Source organism: Chiloscyllium plagiosum, chromosome 1 (genome assembly GCF_004010195.1).
Source record: "Chiloscyllium plagiosum isolate BGI_BamShark_2017 chromosome 1, ASM401019v2, whole genome shotgun sequence".
Lineage (NCBI taxonomy): Eukaryota > Metazoa > Chordata > Chondrichthyes > Orectolobiformes > Hemiscylliidae > Chiloscyllium > Chiloscyllium plagiosum.
The window spans coordinates 26,005,477-26,030,203 of record NC_057710.1 but is presented as its reverse complement, the minus strand read 5'-3'; the positions used below and the strand labels follow the sequence as shown (position 1 = coordinate 26,030,203).

The 24,727-nt window shown below is 43.3% G+C and overlaps 1 protein-coding gene across 11 annotated transcripts in view; it reads left to right on the top strand.

The window, feature by feature from the left end:
• Window positions 1–24,727, top strand: part of LOC122558562 (C-terminal-binding protein 1) — a 310,239-nt gene that overhangs the window by 278,663 nt on the left and 6,849 nt on the right. For all 11 annotated transcript variants that reach the window (XM_043707682.1, XM_043707416.1, XM_043707592.1 and 8 more), the window contains 2 exons: window positions 11,127–11,254; window positions 18,496–18,613. In XM_043707682.1, the coding sequence (XP_043563617.1) occupies window positions 11,127–11,254; window positions 18,496–18,613 (246 nt within the window). The remainder of the gene's footprint in view (window positions 1–11,126; window positions 11,255–18,495; window positions 18,614–24,727) is intronic.

The following is a 24,727-nucleotide window of genomic DNA, read 5'->3' as shown; positions in this document are numbered from 1 at the left end:
ATGCAATTCTGGTCTCCTTCCTATCGGAAAGATGTTGTGAAACTTGAAAGGGTTCAGGAAAGATTTACAAGGATGTTGCCAGGGTTGAAGGATTTGAGCTATAGGGAGAGGTTGAATAGGCTGGGGCAGTTTTCCCTGGAGCGTCAGAGGCTGAGTGGTGATCTTAAGAAGGGCCTGTGCCCGAAACGTCGAATCTCCTGTTCCCTGGATGCTGCCTGACCTGCTGTGCTGTTCCAGCAATAAAGTTTCAACTGGTGATCTTAGAGATTTATAAAATCATGAAGGCATGGATAGGATAAATAGATAACATCTTTTCCCTGAGGTGGGGGTGTCCACAACTAGAGGGCATAGGTTTAGTGGGATTTTGATCAGACGGGCCAATGGACTGAGTAGTGGCAGATGGAGATAAATTTAGATAAATGTGAGGAGCTGCATTTTGGCAAAGCAAATCAGAGCAGGACATATACACTAGATGGTAAGGTTCTAGGAAGTGTTGCTGAACAAAGAGACCTTGGAGTGTAGGTTCATAGCTCTTTGAAAGTAGAGTTGCAAATAGATAGGATAGTGAAGATGACATTTGGTATGCTTTCCTTTATTGGTCCGAGTATTGAGTATAGAAGCTGGAAGGTCATGTTGAGTCTGTACAGGACATTGGTTAGGCTATTTTGGAATACTGTGTGCAATTCTGGTCTCCTTCCTATTTGAAAGATGTTGTGAAACTTGAAAGGGTTCAGAAAGATTTACAAGGATGTTGCCAGGGTTGGAGGATTTGAGCTATGGGAGACGCTGAATAGGCTGGTGCTGTTTTCCCTGGAACATCGGAGGCTGAGGGGTGACCTTATAGAGGTTTATAAAATCATAAGGGGCATGGATAGGATAAATAGACCCGCCCTGGAGTGGGTGAACCCAGAACTAGAGGGCATAGGTTTAGGGTGAAAGGGGAAAAGATATAAAAGAGACCTAAGGGGCAACATTTTCATGCAGAGGATGGTACGGGTATGGAATGAGCTGCCAGAGGAAGTGGTGGAGGCTGGTACAATTGCAACATTTATAAGGCATCTGGATTTTATGGTTGGATTCAAAGAAAGGGCAGGTGATGTGCTGTAGCTGTATGATGTGGGAGCTGGCTGATCCCATTGTGAATGGCAGTGACCACATCTGCAGAAAGTGTTGGTTGCTGGAAGAACTCCGGCTCAGAGTTGATGATCTGGAATCTGAGCTTCAAACACTGCGGCACATCCGGGAGAGGGAGAGTTACCTGGACGCTTTATTTCAGGAGGCAGTCACACCTGGGAGATTAAGTTAGTGATCAGGGACATCAGAGTGTGACTGTAAGTGAGGCAGGCATGGGGAACTTGAGTTCAGGAGTGCAGGAGCCTCAATCCTTGACCTTGTCCAACAGGTATGAGATTCTTACTCCCTGTATGGATGAGGAAAGGGGCTCTGGTCAGGATGAGCCAGCTGACCACAGCACCATGGTGCAGAAGGCCATTCAAGAGGGGGAAGCAAAAAGACAAGTAGTTGTTATAGGGGATTCTATAATTAGGGGGACAGGTAGTATCCTATGCGAGCGGATCGGGTGTCTCCCATGGTGTGTTGCCTGCCCGGTGCTAGGGTGTGGGACATCTCCGACCGGCTTGAAAGGATATTGGAGCGGGAGGGGGAGGATCCAGTTGTTGTGGTCCACGTTAGGACGAACAACGTAGGCAAAGCTAGGGTGGAGGACCTGTTTGGGGATTATCAAGCACTAGGAAGGAAATTGAAGTACAGGTCCTAAAGGGTCATAATCTCCGGATTACTGCCCAAGCCATGTGCCAATTGGCATAGGGATAAGAAAATTAGAGAAGTAAACACATGGCTAAGGGATTGGTGGGGGTGGGGTGGAGGGAAAGTGAAAGCGACAGGGAGTATGGAGTTAAATGGAAAGATAAGCAGGAGGATAGCATGTATGGAGATGGATTTAACCTTGAGACAGATTAGGAATGCAACAAAAAGGAAGGACAACTTAGGACATCTCATGACTGCTAATATCGCTAATGATAAGAATGTTAGCATTAAGGCACTTTACCTGAATGCTCGTAGCATTCGTAACAAAGTAGATGAACTAACGGCATAGATCATCGTGAATGATTATGATGTGGTAGGCATCACAGAGAAATGGTTGCAGGGGGGTCAGGACTGGCAGTTAAACATCCAAGGATTTACAACTTATCGAAAAGACAGGGAGGCAGGCAAAGGGGGTGGGATGGCCTTGTTAGTTAAGAACAAAATTAAATCTGTGGCACTGAATGACGGCGTCGGATGATGTGGAGTCTGTGTGGGTGGAATTGAGGAATCACAAAGGCAAAAAACCATAATTAGAGTTGTGTAAGACCTCCTAACAGTGGTCAGGGCCAGGGGCGCAACATGTACCAGGAAATAGAGAAGGCATGTCAGAAAGGCAAGGTCACAGTGATCATGGGAGACTTCAGTATGCAGGTGGACTGGGTAAATAATGTTGTCAGTGGATTCAAAGAAAGGGAATTCTTGGAATGCTTACAGGATGGCTTTTTGGAACAGCTTGTCATGGAGCCCACAAGGGAGCAGGCTATTCTGGACCTAGTGCTATGTAATGAACCAGACTTTATAAAAAATCTTAAAGTAAGGGAACACTTAGGAAGCAGCGATCATAATATGGTAGAGTTCAGTCTGCAGTTTGAAAGAGAAAAGGCAAAATCACAATTGTTAAAGATGTTCAATAATTGACATAGTTTTTCTAAATTAATGGCCATATAATTTATAGCATATTACTGTACACATGCATTTCACACTCATTGACATATCATCTGGCAAACAATTCAGCTCTTAAAATGCATATTTACAAACATCAGAGAGCTAGTATTGAATTGAATTAGCTTTATTGTCACATGTACTCAAATGAGTACAGTGAAAAGTTGTAATAGCTCACATCAACAATGTTGTGTGCAAGTAGACAGGTTCAGGTGAGAAGTAATTTTCACCCACTAGCTCCGACTATACTTCAGATTAAGGATTAATGGAGAACTGGCAGTACAATAAACTGGTATAATATAAGGTTGTTTTGTTTCATCAGGGTGAGGGAAATTGGCACTGAATATACTTTAGATCTTTCAAGAGTCACTGGAGTCAGGGAAGGTCCCGGATGATTGGAAGATGGCTGTTGTAACCCCCTTGTTCAAGAAAGGATCAAGGCGAAAGATGGAAAATTATAGGCCAATCAGCTTAACCTCGGTTGTTGGTAAAATTCTAGAATCCATCGTTAAGGATGAGGTTTCTAAATTCTTGGAAGAGCAGGGTCGGATTAGAACAAGTCAACATGGATTTAGTAAGGGGAGGTCGTGCCTGACAAACCTGTTAGAATTCTTTGATGAGGTGACATGTAGGTTAGACCAGGGAAACCCGGTGGATGTGGTCTATCTAGACTTCCAAAAGGCCTTTGATAAGGTGCCACACGGGCGGCTGCTGAGCAAGGTGAGGGGCCATGGTGTTCGAGGTGAGCTACTGGCATGGATTGAGGATTGGCTGTCTGACAGAAGGCAGAGAGTTGGGATAAGAGGTTCTTTTTCGGAATGGCAGCCGGTGATGAGCAGTGTTCCACAGGGTTCAGTATTGGGGCTGCAGCTGTTCACGTTATATATTAATGATCTGGATGAAGGGACTGCGGGCATTCTAGCGAAGTTTGCCGATGATACGGAGATAGGTGGATAGGCAGGTAATACTGAGGAAGTGGGGAGGCTGCAGAAGGATCTGGACAGTTTGGGAGAGTGGTCCAGGAAATGGCTGATGAAGTTCAATGTGAGCAAATGCGAAGTCTTGCACTTTAGAAAGTAGTCCATGCTTGTATTCCTTTTTCCAAACGGTGAGAAAATTCATAAAGCCAAAGTACAAAGGGATCTGGGAGTACTAGTCGAGGATTCTCTGAAGGTAAACATGCAGGTTGAGTCCGTGATTAAGAAAGCGAATGCAATGTTGTCATTTATCTCAAGAGAGTTGGAATATAAAAGCAGCGATGTGCTACTGAGACTTTATAAAGCTCTGGTTAGGTCCCATTTGGAGTACTGTGTCCAGTTTTGTGCCCCACTCCTCAGGAGGGACATACTGGCACTGGAGCGTGTCCAGTGTAGATTCACACAGATGATCCCTGGAATGGTAGGTCTAACATATGAGGAACGGCTGAGGATCCTGGGATTGTACTCATTGGAGTTTAGAAGGTTAAGGGGAGATCTAATAGAAACTTACAAGATAATACATGGCTTGGAAAGGGTGGACGCTAAGAAATTGTTTCCGTTAGGCGAGGAGACTAGGACCCATGGGCACAGCCTTAGAATTAGAGGGGGTCAATTCAGAACAGAAATGTGGAGACATTTCTTCGGCCAGAGAGTGGTGGGCCTGTGGAATTCATTGCCGCAGAGTGCAGTGGAGGTTAGGACGCTAAATTGCCGCAGAGTGCAGTGGAGGTTAGGACGCTAAATGTCTTCAAGGCAAAGATTGATAAATTCTTGATGTCACAAGGAATTAAGGGCTACGGGGGGAATGCGGGTAAGTGGAGATGAAATGCCCATCAGCCATGATTAAGATTAGATTAGATTAGATTTTGATTAGATTACATTACAGTGTGGAAACAGGCCCTTCGGCCAAACAAGTCCACACTGACCCGCCGAAGCACAACCCACCCATACCCCTACATTTACCCCTTACCTAACACTACGGGCAATTTAGCATGGCCAATTCACCTGACCTGCACATCTTTGGACTGTGGGAGGAAACCGGAGCACCCAGAGAAAAACCACGCAGACACTGGGAGAACGTGCAAACTCCACACAGTCAGTTGCCTGAGGCGGGAATTGAACCCGGGTCTCCGGGGCTGTGAGGCAGCAGTGCTAACCACTGTGCCACCGTGCCGCCCACAAATGGCGGAGTGGACTCGCTGGGCCAAATGGCCTTACTTCCACTCCTATGTCTTTTGGTCGGGTATATGAATAGGAAGGGTTTGGAGGGATATTGGCCAGGTGCTGATGGGTGGGACTAGATTGGGTTGGGATATCTGATCAGCATGGACAAGTTGAACCGAATGGTCTTTTTCCGTGCTGTACATCTCTGACTTGTGTTGCAGAAATTACCACACCCCTAGCCAAACCCTTCTGCCATTGACCTGACAATGTGAAAAATTATCTAAGTTTGCCCTGTATATATAAAGCAGAACAATTTCAATCCTACCAATACCACCCTATCAGTCCATTCTTCTTCAGCAACAAAGTGATCGAAGATGTCATCAAGCAGCACCTTCTCAGCAATAATGTGCTCACTGGTGCCCAGTTTGGGTTCGATCAGGGCCACTCAGCTTCTGACCTCATTGCAGACTTGAACCAAACATGGATAAAGGAGCTGAATTGACAAGGTGAGAGTGACATAAAGGCTGCATTTGACCAAGTGTGGTATCCAGGATCTCAAGCAAACTGGAATCAATGGGTGTTAGCGTGGATGAAATGATATCAGTCCGAGCCCAGAGTGCGGTTCAACAATCGTTTGTTGATACAGTAACACCGGCGGAGACCAACCGAGGTCCAAATCTCAGCTGTTCTGCTGTTCCCGCGCGCTGCTACACATTATATACCTTTCTTTGTCAGGATGTGAGGATTTTGAGTATGAATGGGATGATTGTTCCCCATCATTGCTGAAGTAGGTGCAAATGGTGGGTTTCCTGCCGTCCCAGGAGAGTTGCAGTGTACACATAATAGAGTGCTAATTGGATTATGTAAACGGGTCCGGGTACTATCTGCTTGTTTCTCTCTGTGAGGGCTGGGGGCTAGCACCCCCCTTTGTTCCCTTGGGGTGCTGGTGTGTATTAGTCTGTTCGTTCTTGTCTGGTGGATGCCTGTCCTTTGTGTCAGGATGGTTCTGTATTGATGAATATGGGTGTGTTTCAGTCAGTCTCTTGATTTGATTAGGAGATGGGTTTCCATATTAATTAGCTCCGGAGTTTCGGTCTATGAGTCATGGTTAGTGTCTGGCCTAGTGTGGATTTGATCTGTCCTCTGGCTCCCATCTCCCGGTCACATGGGCGGACCGGCAGCTGCTGAGTTCTGTGGGTTTAAGCAGCGGCTGCCGTTTTTAAAACACAAAATGAATTCCTCTCGTTTTACCGATGTAAGCATAGTCCCGTGGCAAATGCAGGGCGGCTCTGATGCCCGCTTGCAGGGTATCAGGGCAAACTCTGCACTGGTTGAAGCCATAACTAACACATGGGAACGTGGTGTGGTTGTTGGAGGTTAGTTATCTCAGTGCCAGACAATCTCTGAAGGAGTTCTTCAGGATAGTGTCCTACAGCCAACCATTTTCAGCTGCTTCATCAATGACCTTCCCTTCAAAAATGAGGTAAAAAATTAGGACGATCGCCAATGATTGTACGAGTATCAACACCATTCTCAACTCCTTAGATACTGATGCAGTCAATGTTCAAATGCAACAAGATCTGGACAGTATTCAAGTTTGAGCTGACAAGAATCAAGTAACATTTGTACCACAGATGCCAGTCAATGACCATCTGCAAAAAGAGACAATCTAACCGTTGCCCCTTGACATTCAATGAGATAACTAACCGCCAACAACCACACCACGTTCCCATGTGTCAGTTATGACTTCAACCAGTGCAGAGTTTGCCCCTGATACCCATTGATTCCAGTTTGCTTGAGATCCTGGATACCACACTTGGTCAAATGCAGCCTTTATGTTACTCTCACTATAAATATCCTTGGGATTATCATTGACCAGAAATTCAACTGTACTTGCTACATAAAAACAATGACTACAAGAGCAGGTCAGATTCTAGGAATGCTGCAGCGAGTAACTCGTCTCTTGACTCTACAAAACCTGGTCACCATCTACAAGGCACAAATTAGGAGAGTGATGGAATAGTCCCCACTTGCCTGAATAGATACAGCCCCAACAACACTAAAGTGGGTTGAGACCATCCAGGATAAAGCAGCCCATTTGATTGGCACCACAAGCATTCACACCCTCCACCATCGACACTCAGTAGCAGCAATGTGTACTATCTACAGATGCACTACAGAAATTCACCAAAGATCCTCAGGCAGCACCATTCAAACTCTCAACCATATCTCGCCAGAAGGACAAGGGCAGCAGATACATGGGAATGCCACCACCTGCAAGTTACCCTCCGAGTCACTCACCATCCTGTCTTGGAAATATATTGCCATTCCATCTGTGCCATTGAATTAAAATCCTGCAGTTCACTATGGGTCATCCTACAGCACATGGACTGTGGCCATTTAAGAAGGTAGTTTGCCACCTTCTCAAGAGCAACTACAGAGGGGCAATAAATATTGGCCAGCCAGAAATGTCCATATTCCACAAAATAAACAAAAAAATTGTACTGCCTGATCGGAGAGTGCTGATAAGATATGTGAACTGTGATTGGAAGACACATTGCCCTGGAGAATGAACCCGTTCACCTCCAGACAGGTTGACTCTGGTCAGGGTATTGCCCTGAGAATTGAACCAGTGAAATGTTGGCGCTTATTTTGTTGAGTTGAAAAAAGTGCAGCATGTGTACACACTCTTGCTTTTTGCAAAGAACAACCCCCTGTTTTATTAAAGTGGCTTCTAGCAGATGGAGATGCAGGTGCACCAAGCTAAGCCTGAATTGATTGTCAGTGTAATTCTTTGCATACAAAGGATTATTGAACAAACATTTGTCAAATTGCAGAACTGCATCTAATGTTGATGATTCTTGCAAGTTTTATTGAATTGAATTAGCTTTATTGTCACATATACTCAATGAGTCAGTGAAAAGTTTATCTTCACCATCTTGGGTACAAACGTACCCGAGGTTTGGATTGAATTGAATTTATTGTCATGTGTACCGGGGCACAGTGAAAAGCTTTCTCTTGTGAGCAATACAAGCAGATCATATAGTTAAATAGCATAGATAGTAAATAATAGGTAAACAGTGGCAAAAACCAAAACACAGGTACAGGCGAATGTTAAGAGTTTGGGAGTCCATTCAGTATTCCAACAACAGTTGGGTAGAAACTGTTTCAATACCGGCTGGTGCGTGTGTTCAGGCTTTTGTATCTTCTCCCTGATGGTAGAGGTTGTAGAAAAACATTGCCAGGGTGGGATGGATCTTTGAGAATGCTGGCCGCCTTTCCTTGACAGTGGCCTGGTAGATGGATTCTGTAGATGGGAGGTTAGCCTTTGTGATTGTCTGGGCTGAGTTCGTCACTCTCTGTAACAGTCTCCGATCTTGAATGGTGCAGCTGCCATACCAGGTCGTGATGCAACCAGTCAGAATGCTCTGTATGGCGTACCTATAGAAGTTGGCAAGCGTATTCACCGTCATGCCAAATTTCCTCAGCTGCCTGAGAAAGAAGACATTGTTGGGCCTTTGTAACCATTGCATCTATGAATCCAAGAAAGCTTGTTGTGGATGACCATTCCCAGGAGCTTGACACTCTCCACTCATTCCACCTCTGTGCTGTTAATGTGTTGAGTAACATCCAGCTGAAAGTGAATTACGAGTTCTTTGGTTTTGTCGGCATGGAGAGCTAGGTTGTTCTCAATGCACTATTTTTCCAGGTCTTCCACTTCCCGTCTGTAGTCTGTTTCGTTGCCACCTGAGATCTGACCGACTATGGTGGTGTCATCAGTGAGCTTGTAAATGGCATTAGTCTAATATTTGATTATGCAGTCATGGGTAAACAGAGAGTACAGTCAGGGGCTGAGTACACACTGCTGGGGGGCTCCAGTGTTGAGTGTTAGTGAGGATGAAATATTGTCCCCAATCTTCACTGATTGAGGCCTGTGGGTCAGGAAACTGAGGATCCAGTTGCAGAGAGTGGGGCTTAGTCCGAGATCATTAAGTTGAGTAATCAGTCTTGAGGGGATAATAGTGTTGAAGGCTGAACTGTAGTCAATGAGGAGATTTCTTATTTGGCTGTTCTTGGTGTCAAGATACTCCAGAGAGAAGTGAAGGACAAGTGATATGGCTTCTGACATGGATCTATTGGTCCGATAGGCAAATTGGAGTGCGTCAAGAGAAGTTGGGAGGCTGGAGTTGATTAATGTCATGACCAGTGTTTCAAAGCACTTCATGATCACCGAGGTTAGGGCCACTGAACGGTAGTCATTGAGACATGCTGCATGGCACAGGGATGATATTGGCCCTCTTGAACCAGGCAGGGATAGTGGCCTGCTGCAGGGAGGGGTACAGCTTCTTCAGTTGCAAGATCTTAAAAAGTAGAGAAATAAAATGTCCAGCATCGCAGAAGAGCGGTCTTCCAACCCATACCAAGCTGGCAGCTGGCCTCCGTCTGCACCAGGCCCTGGTTCCAGACCATGCCAGGCTTCTCCTTACGGACCATGAATTTGGGTGATTATTTCAGACTAGCACGTGGGTTGAGGATACTATGGTGGGAGGCCGCCATGCCAGGCTGGGAAACTGCCATGCCACACTGGGAGGGTGTCACACTAGGCCGGGAGATTGCCATAGGAGGCCACTAGCCAGGCCTGGAGTAATCCGCTGGGAGAGAAGAAAGTGAAATTGATTATGTTGCGATCTTAAGTTTGCTGGTTACACGTTTGCTCTTCACATCTGCAACAACGGGCCTCCTTTTGTTTAAATGCTGGAGGGATTTTCTGCTGCACTGGTGTTGGTGTTCTTAATTAGATGTTGAGTGTAGCCTCTGGGTATTCCAACAAAAATGCAGTGACTGTGCAGGTGTGGGACTGAGAATCACAATCAGAAATCTGACCCAAAGCCTAGATCTTATTCTGGGTGTCTGAACTAGAATGCAAGACATTCCCAATCCCCCACACTCTTCAGAGCTGAAAATGTGTTGCTGGAAAGCGCAGCAGGTCAGGCAGCATCCAGGGAACAGGAGAATCGACGTTTCGGGCATAAGCCTTTCTTCAGGACTTATGCCCGAAACGTCGATTCCCCTGTCCCCTGGATGCTGCCTGACCTGCTGCGTTGTTCCAGCAACACATTTTCAGCTCTGATCTCCAGCATCTGTAGACCTCACTTTCTCCCCCACACTCTTCACTCTAGCAATAGTGGTCATTGGAAATCAATTTTAACCTATTTATGGGTTCTGAAGAAGGGTTACTGGACCTGAAATGTTAACTCTGATTTCTCTCCACAGATGCTGCCCAACTTACTGAGTTTATCTAGCAATTTCTGTTCTTGTTTCTGATTTCTAGCATCCACAGTTATTTTGGTTTTTAACCTGCTCCTCTCTGAATTCCTTTAAAATGGAGCTTAGGGGCTTATAATTCAGTCGAAACAGAATGTTAAAAGCCCATCATTTTGGTTGACTACTGCAGTTAAATGGCAGTCGGGCACCTTGTGGATTTATTCAGCTTGGGGCTCAGTTATATGATTGGGACCCCAATTTGTATTTTAACCCTCAGTAGGGAAGTCAACATCTACCAAGTGAAACAGGTCTTCAGCCATCAGGCAAAACAGAGTGACCCTCAAAGGTGAATGAGAACTTCTTTGTGAGGATTGGGTTTGCTCTATGTGATTCACCTGCTTCTCCGTGAATCTTTGGTTACAGTTGTAGACTTGTCCTCGCCTGAACTACTTCCTGTCCTGCCCACTTCAGGCAGCTGACCAAGGGCACGCTGATGAAGGCCCAGTGTTTGAAATAAACACAAGCCTCAAACTTAAGCTTGCTAGTGTGATTTTCTCTTCTCTCTCACCCAGCTGTCCAAAATCCACAGGATTCAAAGATCCCAAGAAAAACTTTTTAAAAAAAACTTCACATGTACATTGTGGGTGAGGAACTGTAATCGCTGAAAGATGGTCTTTGGCTGTTTTGCCGTATTATTAATATAGATTGGTTTTCAAATTTGAGGCTCATTGTATTGATTCAAGCATAAATGTTACATCAATACACATGTTCTGTCCATACATCAGTAGCAGAAAAGGTGGTGTTATTGATCTGAAGTTATAATTATTAGTTATTTACAAAAGTGAGTGCAGTTAGAATTTTGCATCTTAACTGACTGTGAAAGTATTTCATTGTTTTATTTGGTCAGATGGAATAGATATTAATTTTGAAAATATGTGCATGTGTCTACAGTTTTAGTCAAGGTCCTTTAAAAGATGCTCCAAACTTAATCTGCACGCCACATGCTGCTTGGTACAGTGAGCAAGCTTCAATTGAGATGAGAGAAGAGGCAGCCCAGGAAATCCGGAGAGCTATAACAGGTAAGCTGTTGTAAACTGTGTCCAACTCTGATTTTGATTTTATACAACAGTAAAAGCTGGGCAAGTGGTAAATCAGAAGCCCGTTTTATATCTTGCATTTACTTGTGGAAATTTAATATCAGGAAAGATTCGCTATCACTTATGTACCTGACCATGACAAGTCAAAACTGAACCCAAAGAGTCTTTCCCTCCCATAAAAGCAGTCTGAAAGCTGAGGAGTCTTTCGACTATTAATACTTTAATTTGCGTGTGAATATCCCATATATGGTTTAAAACAGTTTTAAAAACTGTGCGTTATCACCCTCAGTGGAGTTAGAAATGAAATTTTCAGGTTGTGAGCTCAGGGATAGCAGTTGTTATTGTGAAGCCCCAACTGTAAATCCTCATGGTTCTTATTAATGGTCAGCATCACCCACCTGACCAATTGAGATCCTGTTCCTTCTGCACAGCAACCAGTGAAAAAGTAGGTGCTTTTTGTTTAAAGGCCCTGCAGTTTAAACACAGTTTAGGATCAAATTACTGAAGTTGGTGGAATTTGTACTACAAATAAAACTTATTGGAGATCACAATAGGTCAGGCAGCATCCATAGAGAAAAAGCAAGCTAGCATTTCGAATCTAGATGACTGTTCATCAGACCTGAAGTGAAGCTCCGTTGAAGAATCATCTAGACTCAACGTTAGCTTGCTTTCTCTCCCACTGGGATGCTGCCTGACCCACTGTGATCCCCAGTATTTTTTGTTTTCACTGCAGTTTGAACATAAAGGTGTACAGCATGGAAATAGACCCTTTGGTCCAACTCGTTCAAGCTGACCAAGATATTCTAAACAAATCTCATCCCATTTGCCAGCACTTGGCCCATGTCCCCCAAACCCTTCCTATTCATATACCCATCCAAATGCCCTTTAAATGCTGAAATTATACCAGCCTCCACCACTTCCTCTGGCAGCTCATTCCATACATGTACCACCCTCTTTATGAAAAAGTTGCCCCTCTTTTATATCCTTTCCCCTCTCGCCCTAAACCTATGTCCTCTAGTTCTGGGCTCACCCACGCCAAGGCGGGTCTATTTATCCTATCCATGCCCCTTATGATTTTATAAACCTCTATAAGGTCACCCCTCAGCCTCCAATGTTCCAGGGAAAACAGCCCCAGCCTAATCAGCGTCTCCCATAGCTCAAATCCTTCAACCCTGGCAACATCCTTGTAAATCTTTCTGAACCTTTTCAAGTTTCACAACATCTTTCAAATAGGAAGGAGACCAGAATTGCACACAGTATTCCAAAATAGCCTAACCAATGTCCTGTACAGACTCAACATGACCTTCCAGCTTCTATACTCAATACTCGGACCAATAAAGGAAAGCATACCAAATGTCATCTTCACTATCCTATCTATTTGCAACTCTACTTTCAAAGAGCTATGAACCTACACTCCAGGATCTCAATTGGTCAGATGGGTGATGCTGACCATTAATAAGAACCATGAGGATTTACAGTTGGGGCTTCACAATAACAACTGCTATCCCTGAGCTCACAACACTCACTAGAACCTTACCATTTAGTGTATATGTCCTGCTCTGATTTGCTTTGCCAAAATGCAGCTCCTCACATTTATCTAAATTAAACTCCATCTGCCACTTCTCAGCCCATTGGCCCGTCTGATCAAGATCCCACTGTAATCTAAGGTAACCTCCTTCGCTGTCCACTACACCTCCAATTTTGGTGTCATCTGCAAACTTACTACTGCTTCCTCTGCCAGTTTCTCTTCAAACCCAGCTCTGTCACACCTACTACCTGGCTAGCACTGCTGATATCTCCTCATCCTATTTGTGCAGCGTTTAAAGCCCCTCTACCCCTCACTTAGAGGATTTATCCCACCCAATGTTCATACTTGCCAACTCTGCTCTCACAATGGTTCTCCCCATTTGCTTTCTCAGATGCTCATATTCATGACACTCCTCATAATGTCTCCTAGTCCCTGACTGCTCAGTGTTTATGAACACTGTCCATGTTTTCTGTTTTCTTAAAGCCTCAAAATGGGCTCACATTGGGAAAGTATTTTTGAGAATTTGTTTGAAAACATAAGTGGCTTCCAATAAACTGAATACTGCTTTGAAGCACCTATTCATTGAGCTTTATCCACCTGCTACATTTTACCCTTTTCAAACATTTATTCACTTCACTTTTGAAAATACATCAACAATTGTCCCTTATTCTAACAAACATCTGCCGAGGAAAAAAGTGCAATCTCTTCCTTTCAAAATTAATCTTAAATTTATTCCTGTGGGTTTACTAATTCATTAACCTGTGAAATGAGTAATTCTTGATTTACCTTTATCAACAGTCCTGATCTACTGACCATCACATCTTTCAGCTCTATTGCAAAGAGTGACTGATTTTAGTCTTTTCTCAATGTAAAAGACTCTTGTTTATTGTCTGGCTAAAGGTAATTGCTCTTGTATTTGCCCAAATATCCTGTTCAAAGTTGAAAGGGATCTGAAGAGGAACAGAGTACTCTTATTGCTTACAGAACTTGCATTATACTTTTGACAACTAAACTTGTGCTACTACTTGTATTTGCATCTGTTTGTTCCTTTCTCACTTTACCATTATCTGCCCTTCTAAAATGGATGAATCACTTAACTGCATTTGTTTTTGTGTGACATCTCTCACCCCAATGTGCTAACCAATCTGTCCTCATGATGTTGCTGATAGTCCTCTTCACCATGCTTCCTATATTTGTGTTCTCTGAAAATTCTGCCACCGATATCGAAGCTTGTCTTCATCATTGTTATCTTCCTTGCCCCATTGTGCTCGTAATTACAACATTGCCAGTTGATCAATCTTCTCTATCTCTTCCTGTCACCGATCCCAGTACTTTGAATTGTCTTGCCGCTGTGTCTTCCAGTGGCCTTAGGCCTTTTTCTGCTTTTTAAGGGCAGTCTTGTCTCCAATACTTGACTCGCCACATTTACTCTCCATCTCTCTGCAGTAAGTGATCATATCATTTCAATCCCTTGTCAGCTACATCTTTGATGTACAGTCACTACTTACATCTTGATGTTCTGGTTCCTGATCTTGTCCTTTCCTGTTGCTCTCCACACCCACCTCAACTCCCCTCAGTTTTTGTTACTCTAATCTTGATGTTACCCATATTTCTGCAGCTCCTCAAAGCCCTTTTGATAACTATTTATCCTTTCAGTTTCAGTAATATCTTACGTAACACTCCACTGCAGTTCCAAATACTCCAGCCAGAGCTAATCCATTGCTTTATTTCCATTTCTATACTTCCATCTTTTGTCATTATAGAGCCCAGATACTTTAAACAACTCAGCAGATTAGGTAAAGGAGAGCCAGTGATGTCATAGAGTCATAGAGATGTACAGCATGGAAACAGACCCTTTGGTCCAACCCATCCATGCCGACCAGATATCCCAACCCAATCTAGTCCCATCTGTCAGCACCCGGCCCATATCCCTCCAAACCCTTCCTATTCATATACCCATCCAAATACCTCTTAAATGTTGCAATTGTACCAGCCTCCACCACATCCTCTGGCAGCTCATTCCATACACGTACCATCCTCTGCATGAAAAAGTTGCCCCTTAGGTCTCTTTTATATCTTTCCCCTCTCACCTTAAGCCTATGCCCTCTAGTTCTGGACTCCCAGACCCCAGGGAAAAGACTGTCTATTTATCCTATCTATGCCCCTCATAAATTTGTAAACCTCGATAAGGTCACCACTCAGCCTCCGACGCTCCAGGGAAAACAGCCCCAGCCTGTTCAACCTCTACCTGTAGCTCAAATCCTCCAACCCTGACAACATCCTTGTAAATCTTTTCTGAACCCTTTCAAGTTTCACAACATCTTTCCAATAGGAAGGAAACCAGAATTGTACACAATATTCCAATAGTGATCTAACCAATGTCCTGTACAGCTGCAGCATGACCTCCCAACTCCTGTGCTCAATACTCTGACCACTAAAGGAAAGCATACCCAAATGCCTTCTTCACTATCCTATCTACCTGCGACTCCACTTTCAAGGAGCTATGAACCTGCACTCCAAGGTCTCTTTATTCAGCAACACTCCAAGGATGTTACCATTTGCTTTCCCAAAATGTAGCCCCTTACATTTATCTAAATTAAGCTCCATCTGCCACTTCTCACCTTATTGGCCCATCTGATCAAGATCCTGTTGTAAGGGAATTGAGGGTTATTGGTGAAAGACCGTAAAGTGGAGTTAAAGATGATCAGATCAGACCTGATCTCTTTGAACGGTCAAGCAGACTCAGTGGGCTAATGGCTTACTTCTGCTCCAATGTCTCTGGTCTTTGGTCTTATTAGAACATGCGGGAAAGTCAGATAGAATAAGAAAGTCTGTGCTGATCCTTCATATCAGCCAATTTTGACTTTGCCACTCTTGAATGTTATTTCTTATTCTTGCTTGTACATTTCTAATAACAATCATAGGTAATTCTCAGGGACTTCATAAATTCCAGTACATCTCCAGACTTTTGTATACTAAATTTTCGCTAGATTTGTTGAGTACAGATTTGTGGTGCATTGGCTTTCCTAATATTTCATCACTCAGGATAAAAATGTGATCAGTGGTCATCATCTGGGCATGTATCTGAATGATCTTTACGGATTTCCACTATGTTTTTAGTTTCTGATTTCTTTTTAACACTCTCCCATATCGTGATGGTATGTAGTAGGAATTTAATTTATTAGGAGTCTTTGCGATCTTAAATGTCTTCCTTTTGTTAGAATATTGGTACCACATGCTTTGTCTTCACACCCTTGGCATTTTTTTTTAATCTCTCATCATAACACAAGACGAGAAGCTCATTTTCAGGATCTGGATCCCATAAATACTTAGCAAGACCTAGTATCTCATCCAACCCCACAGTTTTACTGAATTTCATTCCTTTTTACTGTTCTGATCTTTTCCAGATTTAGGTTAGTTATCATTCCTGAATTTAAAGCTACTCTTCTGCCTTTGTTCTCTGACTTGCTTTATTCATAAGCCAGTTGAAATGTTGTCTTCATCTCTCTTTTGAGGTGAACATACATATTGTGTAGGCTGTGTTGAAAACCTTATTTCTGCATACACAACCTCTGCATCCCATTGTGTATTTTTTGTCACACTTTTGTGCCAGTTTTTTTCCATTTTCAATTAGATTTGCTTGGATTTGGAATGGCTCAGTAAAGACACAGTGGGCCAAATGGCTTCCTTCTCTGCCATAAAAATTTGATTCTGAGTTTACACTGACTTTTAGCCTCAGGCACAGTATAATTGAATCCTCCTGTAAATTAATTTTGGAATTCCAAGCTCCTTACTGTGCTCTACAAATGATGTTTTCTTACGAAACTAACTCTGCTTCTTAAATTGCAGAAGTATAGTTACTTAGCTATAGAGTAATATTAAATAAAACTTGAAATTAAGGTAATATTTTATAACTTACTGAGGGCTATGTCATATATGTCTGATGTCATCATACCCCAGCTGCTAATTCTGTCATGCTTGAATTTCACACTTGATTTTGATTCCCTGTATAAAAATCGAAGGGTTATTGAATATCCAGTGTTTTGGACAGTGATGAATTAGAACTGAGCCCTCAGTTCCCTTCTCTAACTGTGTATAATCAGTATTTGTGTGTAGTCATTTTTAAAAAATCTCAAACTAGCAGCAAACTTTTGTAGGTTTAAATAAAGTGGATTATTCATGCACGCATCGACTCTTAAACACTGAGTCCATCACTCAGCAATCCTACATGTGCTCAAAACAAGTACAGTTAGAGGGTATTTCCAAAACCGAATAATACATTTGTACAACTTGTAAACAAAAGATCAAGACATATGAAAGAGCAGTTGTGGACCTGTTGAAGAAAGCATTTTCAATTTGGGTCAGTCTGGGTGGTTTCATATAAAGAGTCCTATGTCAGAATAATTGCTGAAAAAACTAAGCAGGCCTGGCAGCATCTGTGGAGGGAAAGTAGAGTTAATGTTTTGGGTTTAAATCCAATTTCTATGCAGATGATTTTGGAATAAGAACCAGGCTAGGAGATTTTTAAGATACAGCACGTTGAAAAAGGTGTGTGTCTAATGCCTTTTTCTGCTGCTGATGTCCTGCATCTGTGGTTCTACATAGACTAACAAATTTCTATTTAGCTCTTGAAATAAAAGAATTTGTGATCTGAATCCATATTTTGTCATGTCAACTGCTATTACCCACTTAAAATGGTTGAAGTCTGGAACCATTGCTATCTGAGTACGGCTTTTTGTACCTGCTTGTGATTTACTGCAGTTTTCTGCATTGGTTTCTGCAGTTCTGTTTTGCTAAGAATCAATCTTGGAAATTGTGTGTCTGGGAATCTAATTTTGAGCTTCAGGTAAATTGCAGTTTCATCTTGCCTTGACCATTCATGGAGCTGGACCCCACCAATAGTTTTTAATCAAAACTTTTTACAAAAACAAAGAAGTAACAGGAGTTGACCACTGAGCCCCTCGAGCATACTCTGCCAGTTCATGGCTGATCTGAACTTTACACAAGCATGAAGAAGAAATTGCAGAAGTCACTTGTGTCTGAGTCCATTTTCAAATAAAAAGCTCCTTTAGAAAATCGTAAATTGAATGCAGTCCATATTTAAAGCTATGAATAAGTCAGCTCTTCACTTGGTAGGGAGGAGCAGTGCTCTGAATGAATAGCAGTATTTTTATATTCTCAATTGCAAAGTCAAAAGTATACATATATTCATAATTCTGTCTTGTCGTCATTTTATCCTGGCTTCCCTCCAATACTTTGTCAATAATTTTATTCATGTCTCTTCTGTAGCTCTTTTTCACACACCTATTGGAAAACCTAGCCTTGCTCAGATGAAACTTGTCCAGTCCATACAGGCTGCTTCATCCAGAACTGAATCTAATGCCCCAGGAATCTGAACTATTTGTATTTCAATTATGGTGCTCCTCTTATTGGTAGAACAAATAATGCGTGACATCAGGAGTACTTGTAGCCATCATCCCATAGGTTTATATCAAAGTGCAAAGAGAACAAAGGAAACCTACACATTTGAAAGTTGTGTGAACCATCTTATGAAAGCAGATGCCAAACGTGAGAGGGTTGCTTACTTTTACTAATTGGCGAATTCTTATACTTGGTTTCTTTTATTTGAAATGTTTATTTGGTTGTGCAATGGCATGAATCAGTTCCTTAAACACGCCTTCTGCATTTCCTTTAGGTCGCATCCCAGACAGCCTGAAAAATTGTATTAATAAAGATTATCTGACTGCAGCTACTCACTGGGCTGGAATGGACCCTACAGTAGTTCACCCAGAGCTAAATGGTGCTGCCTATAGGTAAGTACCGTAGGGAAGCCAAGGTCTTAGTTGATGAAGGTGACATTTACCTGTAACTGTTAGTGCAGGGGCTGTAATGCTGAGTTCAAATCCAGCCATGGCAAGCTGTGAAATTGAATTCAGTGACTGATTTGGTGCGTGGGCCAGTGTTTATAAAGTTGCCAGAAGTACATAAACCCAGACTGCTTGAGATTCCACCCATTACAAAGTAAACAACAACAAGGGGAAGATCTGGGAATAGGGACTCTATAGATCAGGGATTCTTCATTCCCTGCCTCTGATGTGGCCTCCCTTAAGTAAGATGAGGCCAACTGGGTTTCACATTGAAGACACTTTACACAACAGCTTTTGGATAAAACAATGCCTGCAATATTAAATCAAGACTTGTTACTTTTTTTATTTATTGAGAAATTTACATTAAAGACCAAGACTAGTTATAAAAATAGCACTGCGACTAAAAGGAACATAAAATCAATAATACCTCATATGTATAGATCTTAACATCAAAATTGACCATAATGTATTACTAATGCTGTTCTTTAACTGTACCTCCCATATGCAGCAGTTCATTAAACTGTTTTTAGCTGAATTATATTCTTATTGTTTGGGTGACAATCATAGTTTGTTCTTAGATTACCTAAAACGGTCTGCAGTCTGTATGGGGAATGGTTTTCCCCCCAATAATATTAGGAAGGGAATTTATGATTCAGGAACATTTGTCAGGTTGAAATCATCATGAAGGGAAACCAGATGTTGATTGTTGCTTTTGGTGTTGAGACCGCAGGGACTGCCATTGTAATGTTAATGAATTACTGCTGAAGTAGCTTTTGTGAGCTGCTGCTATTTTGTCCCATACAGCAACAATACAGTACAGGTACACAACCCTTTATCCGAAATCCAAAGGTTTTCTTGTTAAGTTTTTTTCTCACTCTCAAGGTTGTTTGGCGTGCAAATGGTTAACACAACTCCACACCCACTCGATGCATGTTACTCAGATGTGACGTGGAGGGCCGTGAGCCATCACTGGCAGCCCTCAATTCTGAGGAGAAAGTGAGGACTGCAGATGCTGGAGATCAGACGAGAGTGTGATGCTGGAAAAGCGCAGCAGGTCAGGCAGCATCCAAGGAGCAGGAGAATCAACGTTTTGGGCATAAGCCCTTCATCAGGAATGACCTTGACGAAAGGTTTATGCCCAAAACGTCGATTCTCCTGCTCCTCTGATGCTGTCTGCCCCACAGGCTTCAATTCTGTCTCGGGGCCTGGAGTACTCACAGCGAGTCTGCTGTTACGGTAAGGTTTTTTAAAATGTCACCGTTAAACTGTCACTTATTTTAAAATTTGACAAATTCCAAATTCTGAAAATCAGCTGGTCCTGAGCATTTTGGATAAAGGATTGTGTACCTGTACCAAGGTTTAGACACTGGCAGGGGCACCAATCAGGGGAATTGCTGGTCTTGAGCTTCTTGCGTGGTAGATATTCACTTATGCTTTGTAGGTGGCAGTGAAGCTCTGAGAGGTCAGAAGTGAGTTCCACAGAATCCCGACCATGTCGAAGCAGGCCATTCAGCCCGACAAGTCTGCACCAAACCTTCGAAGAACAACCCTTCCAGACCCATCCCCCTACCTTACCTCTGTAAGCCTGCGTATCCCATGGCTAATACAACTAACTTACACATCCTGAAACACTACAGGCAATTTAACATGACTAATCCACCTAATCTGCACATCTTTGGATTGTGGTAGGGAACCAGAGCACCTAGCAGAAACTCAAATAGATGCTGAGAGAACATGCAAAGTACACACAGGCAGCTGTCCGTGAGTGGAATCAAACCTGGGTCCCTGGTGCTGTGAAGCAGCAGTGCTCTAAACACTGAGCCACCATGGCACCTCTAGCTATTTATCCTAGAACAGCCAACCTCCATCCTGTTGATGCATCATCAGTGTTGGTATGGCGTATTTAGCCTCTTGGCAGAGTCAGTCCTCAAGATGCCACTATCAAGATTGTGCACAGCCATGAGGTGTTGTAATGGACAGCACCTTCACAGCAGGCTGAGTAGAGTTGGGCTTGGAGAGTGGTTGCTGAAGCCAGGAGGATGGTTTTATTCCAGGGTGATTTCTTAGCATGGGCAAGGGGCAGCTGACAGACTGATTAAGAAGGTAGCCCACCCCAATCCTACCTGTTGTAGTAAACTTCCAGAGGCTTATTGTTCAGAGGCAGATTTGCCTTTTGGGAGGAGTGTTGACCTCTACCTGACCTATTGCTGGTTAAGTGGCAGCAGGTAGATGGTGCTCTAGCCCCTGCTCTCCGTCACCATTTTTCATGAGTACAAACACAGAAACATACTCTCACTATTTCATCATTCATTCACTCACTCTTGTGTGCATGCACACACTGTGTGTAATTATCAGCAAACGTATAATAGAGTTAATACTATTGATTAATGTAGCAGCTGAAATAGTTGGCACAAGCACTGAGAATGCTGGAGAAATTCAACCGATCTAGCAGCATCTGTGGAGGGATAACCAGAGTTAACATTTTAGAGTTCAGTATGACTCTTCAGATTACTCCAGTATTCTGTGTTTGCTTCAGATTTCCAGTTTCTGTGATATTTTGACTTAATGGCAGAGTCCTAACTGGTCATAGGTAAATAGACAGTGATGTTAGTTATGTAATTAATGGCTCCATTCCTCACTTTACTATTGATTGTAAGGAGCTGATCTCGTGATATAAAGAAATTGTCACATTTTCTAAGTAGGCCACTCTGGAGAATTCTACATTTTTATCAAAGCAGCATTGGAACACTTGTCAAAGGGAATGGCTAGCTCTGGCATTTAGGTTTTCAGCACTATAACCAGACTGTTGTCAGGGCTGATAGCCTTCCCTGTGTCTAGTTTATCCAGCCATTTGTTAATGTCACGTGCAATAAATCAAATTTGCTGGATATCCATATTAGAATCATCGGAGTACAGATTTGGCTCCTCAAGCCTGCACTGCCCTTCACTATGGTGACCTTGGGATAAGGTCCACGAGTCATTTTGGACTGAAGATGTTTGTAAGCTGTCTGTCCCTCAAATACTGAGTCTTCACCATTTTAGTAAAATGGAGAAAAGTATGTAACTAGAAGGAACTCTTCTTATTACTTTGTTGACCACCAGAATTGAGAACTGGATGCAGTAAGGCCACATAGAACATAGAAAAATACAGCGCAGTACAGGCCCTTTGGCCCTCGATGTTGCGCAGATCCAAGCCCACCTAACCTACACTAGCCCACTATCCTCCATATGCCTATCCAATGCCCATAAAGAGGGAGAGTCCACCACTACTACTGGCAGGGCATTCCATGAACTCACGACTCGCTGAGTAAAGAATCTACCCCTAACATCTGTCCTATACCTACCACCCCTTAATTTAAAGCTATGCCCCCTCGTAATAAATGGGTACAATACACCGGTGGAGATTAAATGTTATAACTGGTTATCTTGTTCTTGTTTTTGTACTGAGGGTGAGTGTGTGATGGTCTAATGGTGTTATCACTGGGCTGTTAATTTAGAAACCAGCAAATGTTCTGAAACCCGGGTTTGAAAGCCAATGGCAGATGGTGGAATTTGAATTCAAATTTTTTTAAAAAGTCAGATAAACCAATCTGGTTCAGTAATTTATTTCAGGGAAGGAAATTTACCATCCTCGCCTTGTTTGGCGTACGTGTAACTCCAGACATGCAGCAATGTGGTTAACTCTCACTGCGCTCTGAAATGGCCTAGCAAGCCATTCAGTTGTATCAGTTGCTGCAGTCTCAAAGAAATGAAACCGGGTGGATCACTTGGCAGTGGCCTAGGTATCGATAAAGATAACATCTGAAACAGCCCTGTCCACCCTGCAAAGTCCTCCTTCCTAACATCTGGCCCTAGTGAAAATTAGGAGAGCTGTCAGACAGAATGGCTGTTGCTTGACCATTGTCTGTAAAGTATGATTCCATGAGTATGGCCATGTCCCAGACACCACCATCACCAGTCCTGGCTATGTCCTGTCCCACCAGCAGGACAGACTCAGCAGAGGTGGCGGTACTGGTATTGGTATACGTTTGGGAGGAAATTGCCCTCATTGATTCCAGACCCCATGAAGTCTCATGGCTTCAGGCTGGTTACCATTGACCATCTTCCCTGATGAGTTGATATTCCTCCACGTGCTTGGAGGAAGCATTGAGAATGTCAAGGGCGCAAAATATACTTTGGGTGGTAGGTTTGAATATCCACCATCAAGAGTGACCTAGCAGCAACACGACTGATCGAACTGGTGGGATCTTAAAGGACATAGTTGCTAGACCGGGTCTACGGCAGGTGGTGAGGGAAAACATACCTGATCTTATCCTTACCAATGTGCTGGCTGTAGATGCATCTGTCTATGACAGTATTGGTAAGTGTGACCACGTTACAGTCCTTGAGGAGACAAAGTCTCACCTTCACATTGAGAATGCCCTCTATCATGTTGTAAAGCACTATCGCTGCTAAATGGTTCAGACTACAAACAGATCTAGCAACTTAAGGCTTGGCATCCATGAAATGCTGTGGGCCATAACCAGCAACAGAGTTGTACTCCAGCACAATCTATGACCTCATGGCTTAGCATATTCCCCACTCAACCATTACTATCCAGCCAAGGGTTCGACCATTGTTGAATGAAGAGTGCAGGAGGGCATGCCAGGAGCAGCACAAGGCATACCAAAAATTGTCACCCTAGTGAAGCTGCCAAACAGCATAACAAGCAAATGATGGACAGAGCTCGGTCCATCCCACAACCAATGCAACGCATGTAACCTCTGCGATCCTGCCACATCCAATTGTGAATGTTGGTGGACAATTGAACAACTACCAGAGAAAGACTTCACAAATATCCCCATTCTTGATAAGGAAGAGCCCAACATGTCATTGCAAAAGATAGGGTTGAAGCATTTGCAGCAATCTTCAACCAGAAGTACTGAGTAGCTGATCCATTTCTGCCTCCTCAGTGGTCCGCAGATACCAGTCTACAGCCAATTTGATTCATTCCATGTGATATCAAAAAACAGTTGGGAGACACTGAGTATTACAAAACATATGGGCTTGACAACATTCCAGCAACAATACTGAAGATTTGTGCTCCACAACTTGGCACTACCCTAACCACTGTGTTCCAGCACAGTTACAATTCTGCCAATGTGGATATTTGCCTAGCTTTGTGCTGACATGAAAGGTAGGACAAATCCAACCCAGCCAGTTACCGCCCCATCGGTCTTCTCTTGATCACCAGTAAAGAACTGGAAGGTGTCACCTATCAAGTAGCACCTGCAAAGCAATAAAATCCTCAGTGATGCCCAGTTTAGGTTCTGCCAGGGCCATTATTACAGCCTTGGTTCAACCATGGACAAAAGAGCTGAATTTCAGAGGTGAGAGTGACACACGTCAACGTTAAGGTTGCATTCAACTGAGTATGGCATCACAGAGTCCTAGCAAAACTGGAATTAATGGATATCAGAGGACAAACTCTTTGCTGGTTGCAGTTATACCTGGCACATAGGAAGATGGTTGTGGTTGTTGGAGGTCAGTCATCTCAGCTGTAGGACATCTCTTCAGCTGTTCCTCCGGGAACTGTCCTAGGTCCTACCATCTTTGGCTGCTTCATCAATGACCTTCCCCATCTCATAAGATCAGAAGTAGGGATGTTCGCTAATGATTGCACAATGTTCAGCAACATTCACAAATCCTCAGATACTGAAGCATTTCATGTTCAAATGCAATAAAATATGGATAACATCTAAGCTTGGGCTGACAAGTGCCACGCAAATGTTCAGCTCTGGCATCAGGTCCACGCCCTCCAAGAACCCACCCTCATGTCCTGGCACTTTCCCCTGCCACCACAGGAACTGTAAAACCTGCGTCCACACCACCTCCCTCACCTCCATCCAAGGCCCCAAAGCAGCCTTCCACATCCATCAAAGTTTTACCTGCACTTCCACCAATATCATTTATTGTATCCGTTAGTCCCGATGCGGTCTCCTCTACACTGGGGAGACTGGACGCCTCGTAGCAGAGCGCTTTAGGGAACATCTCTGGGACATCCGCACCAATCAACCACAC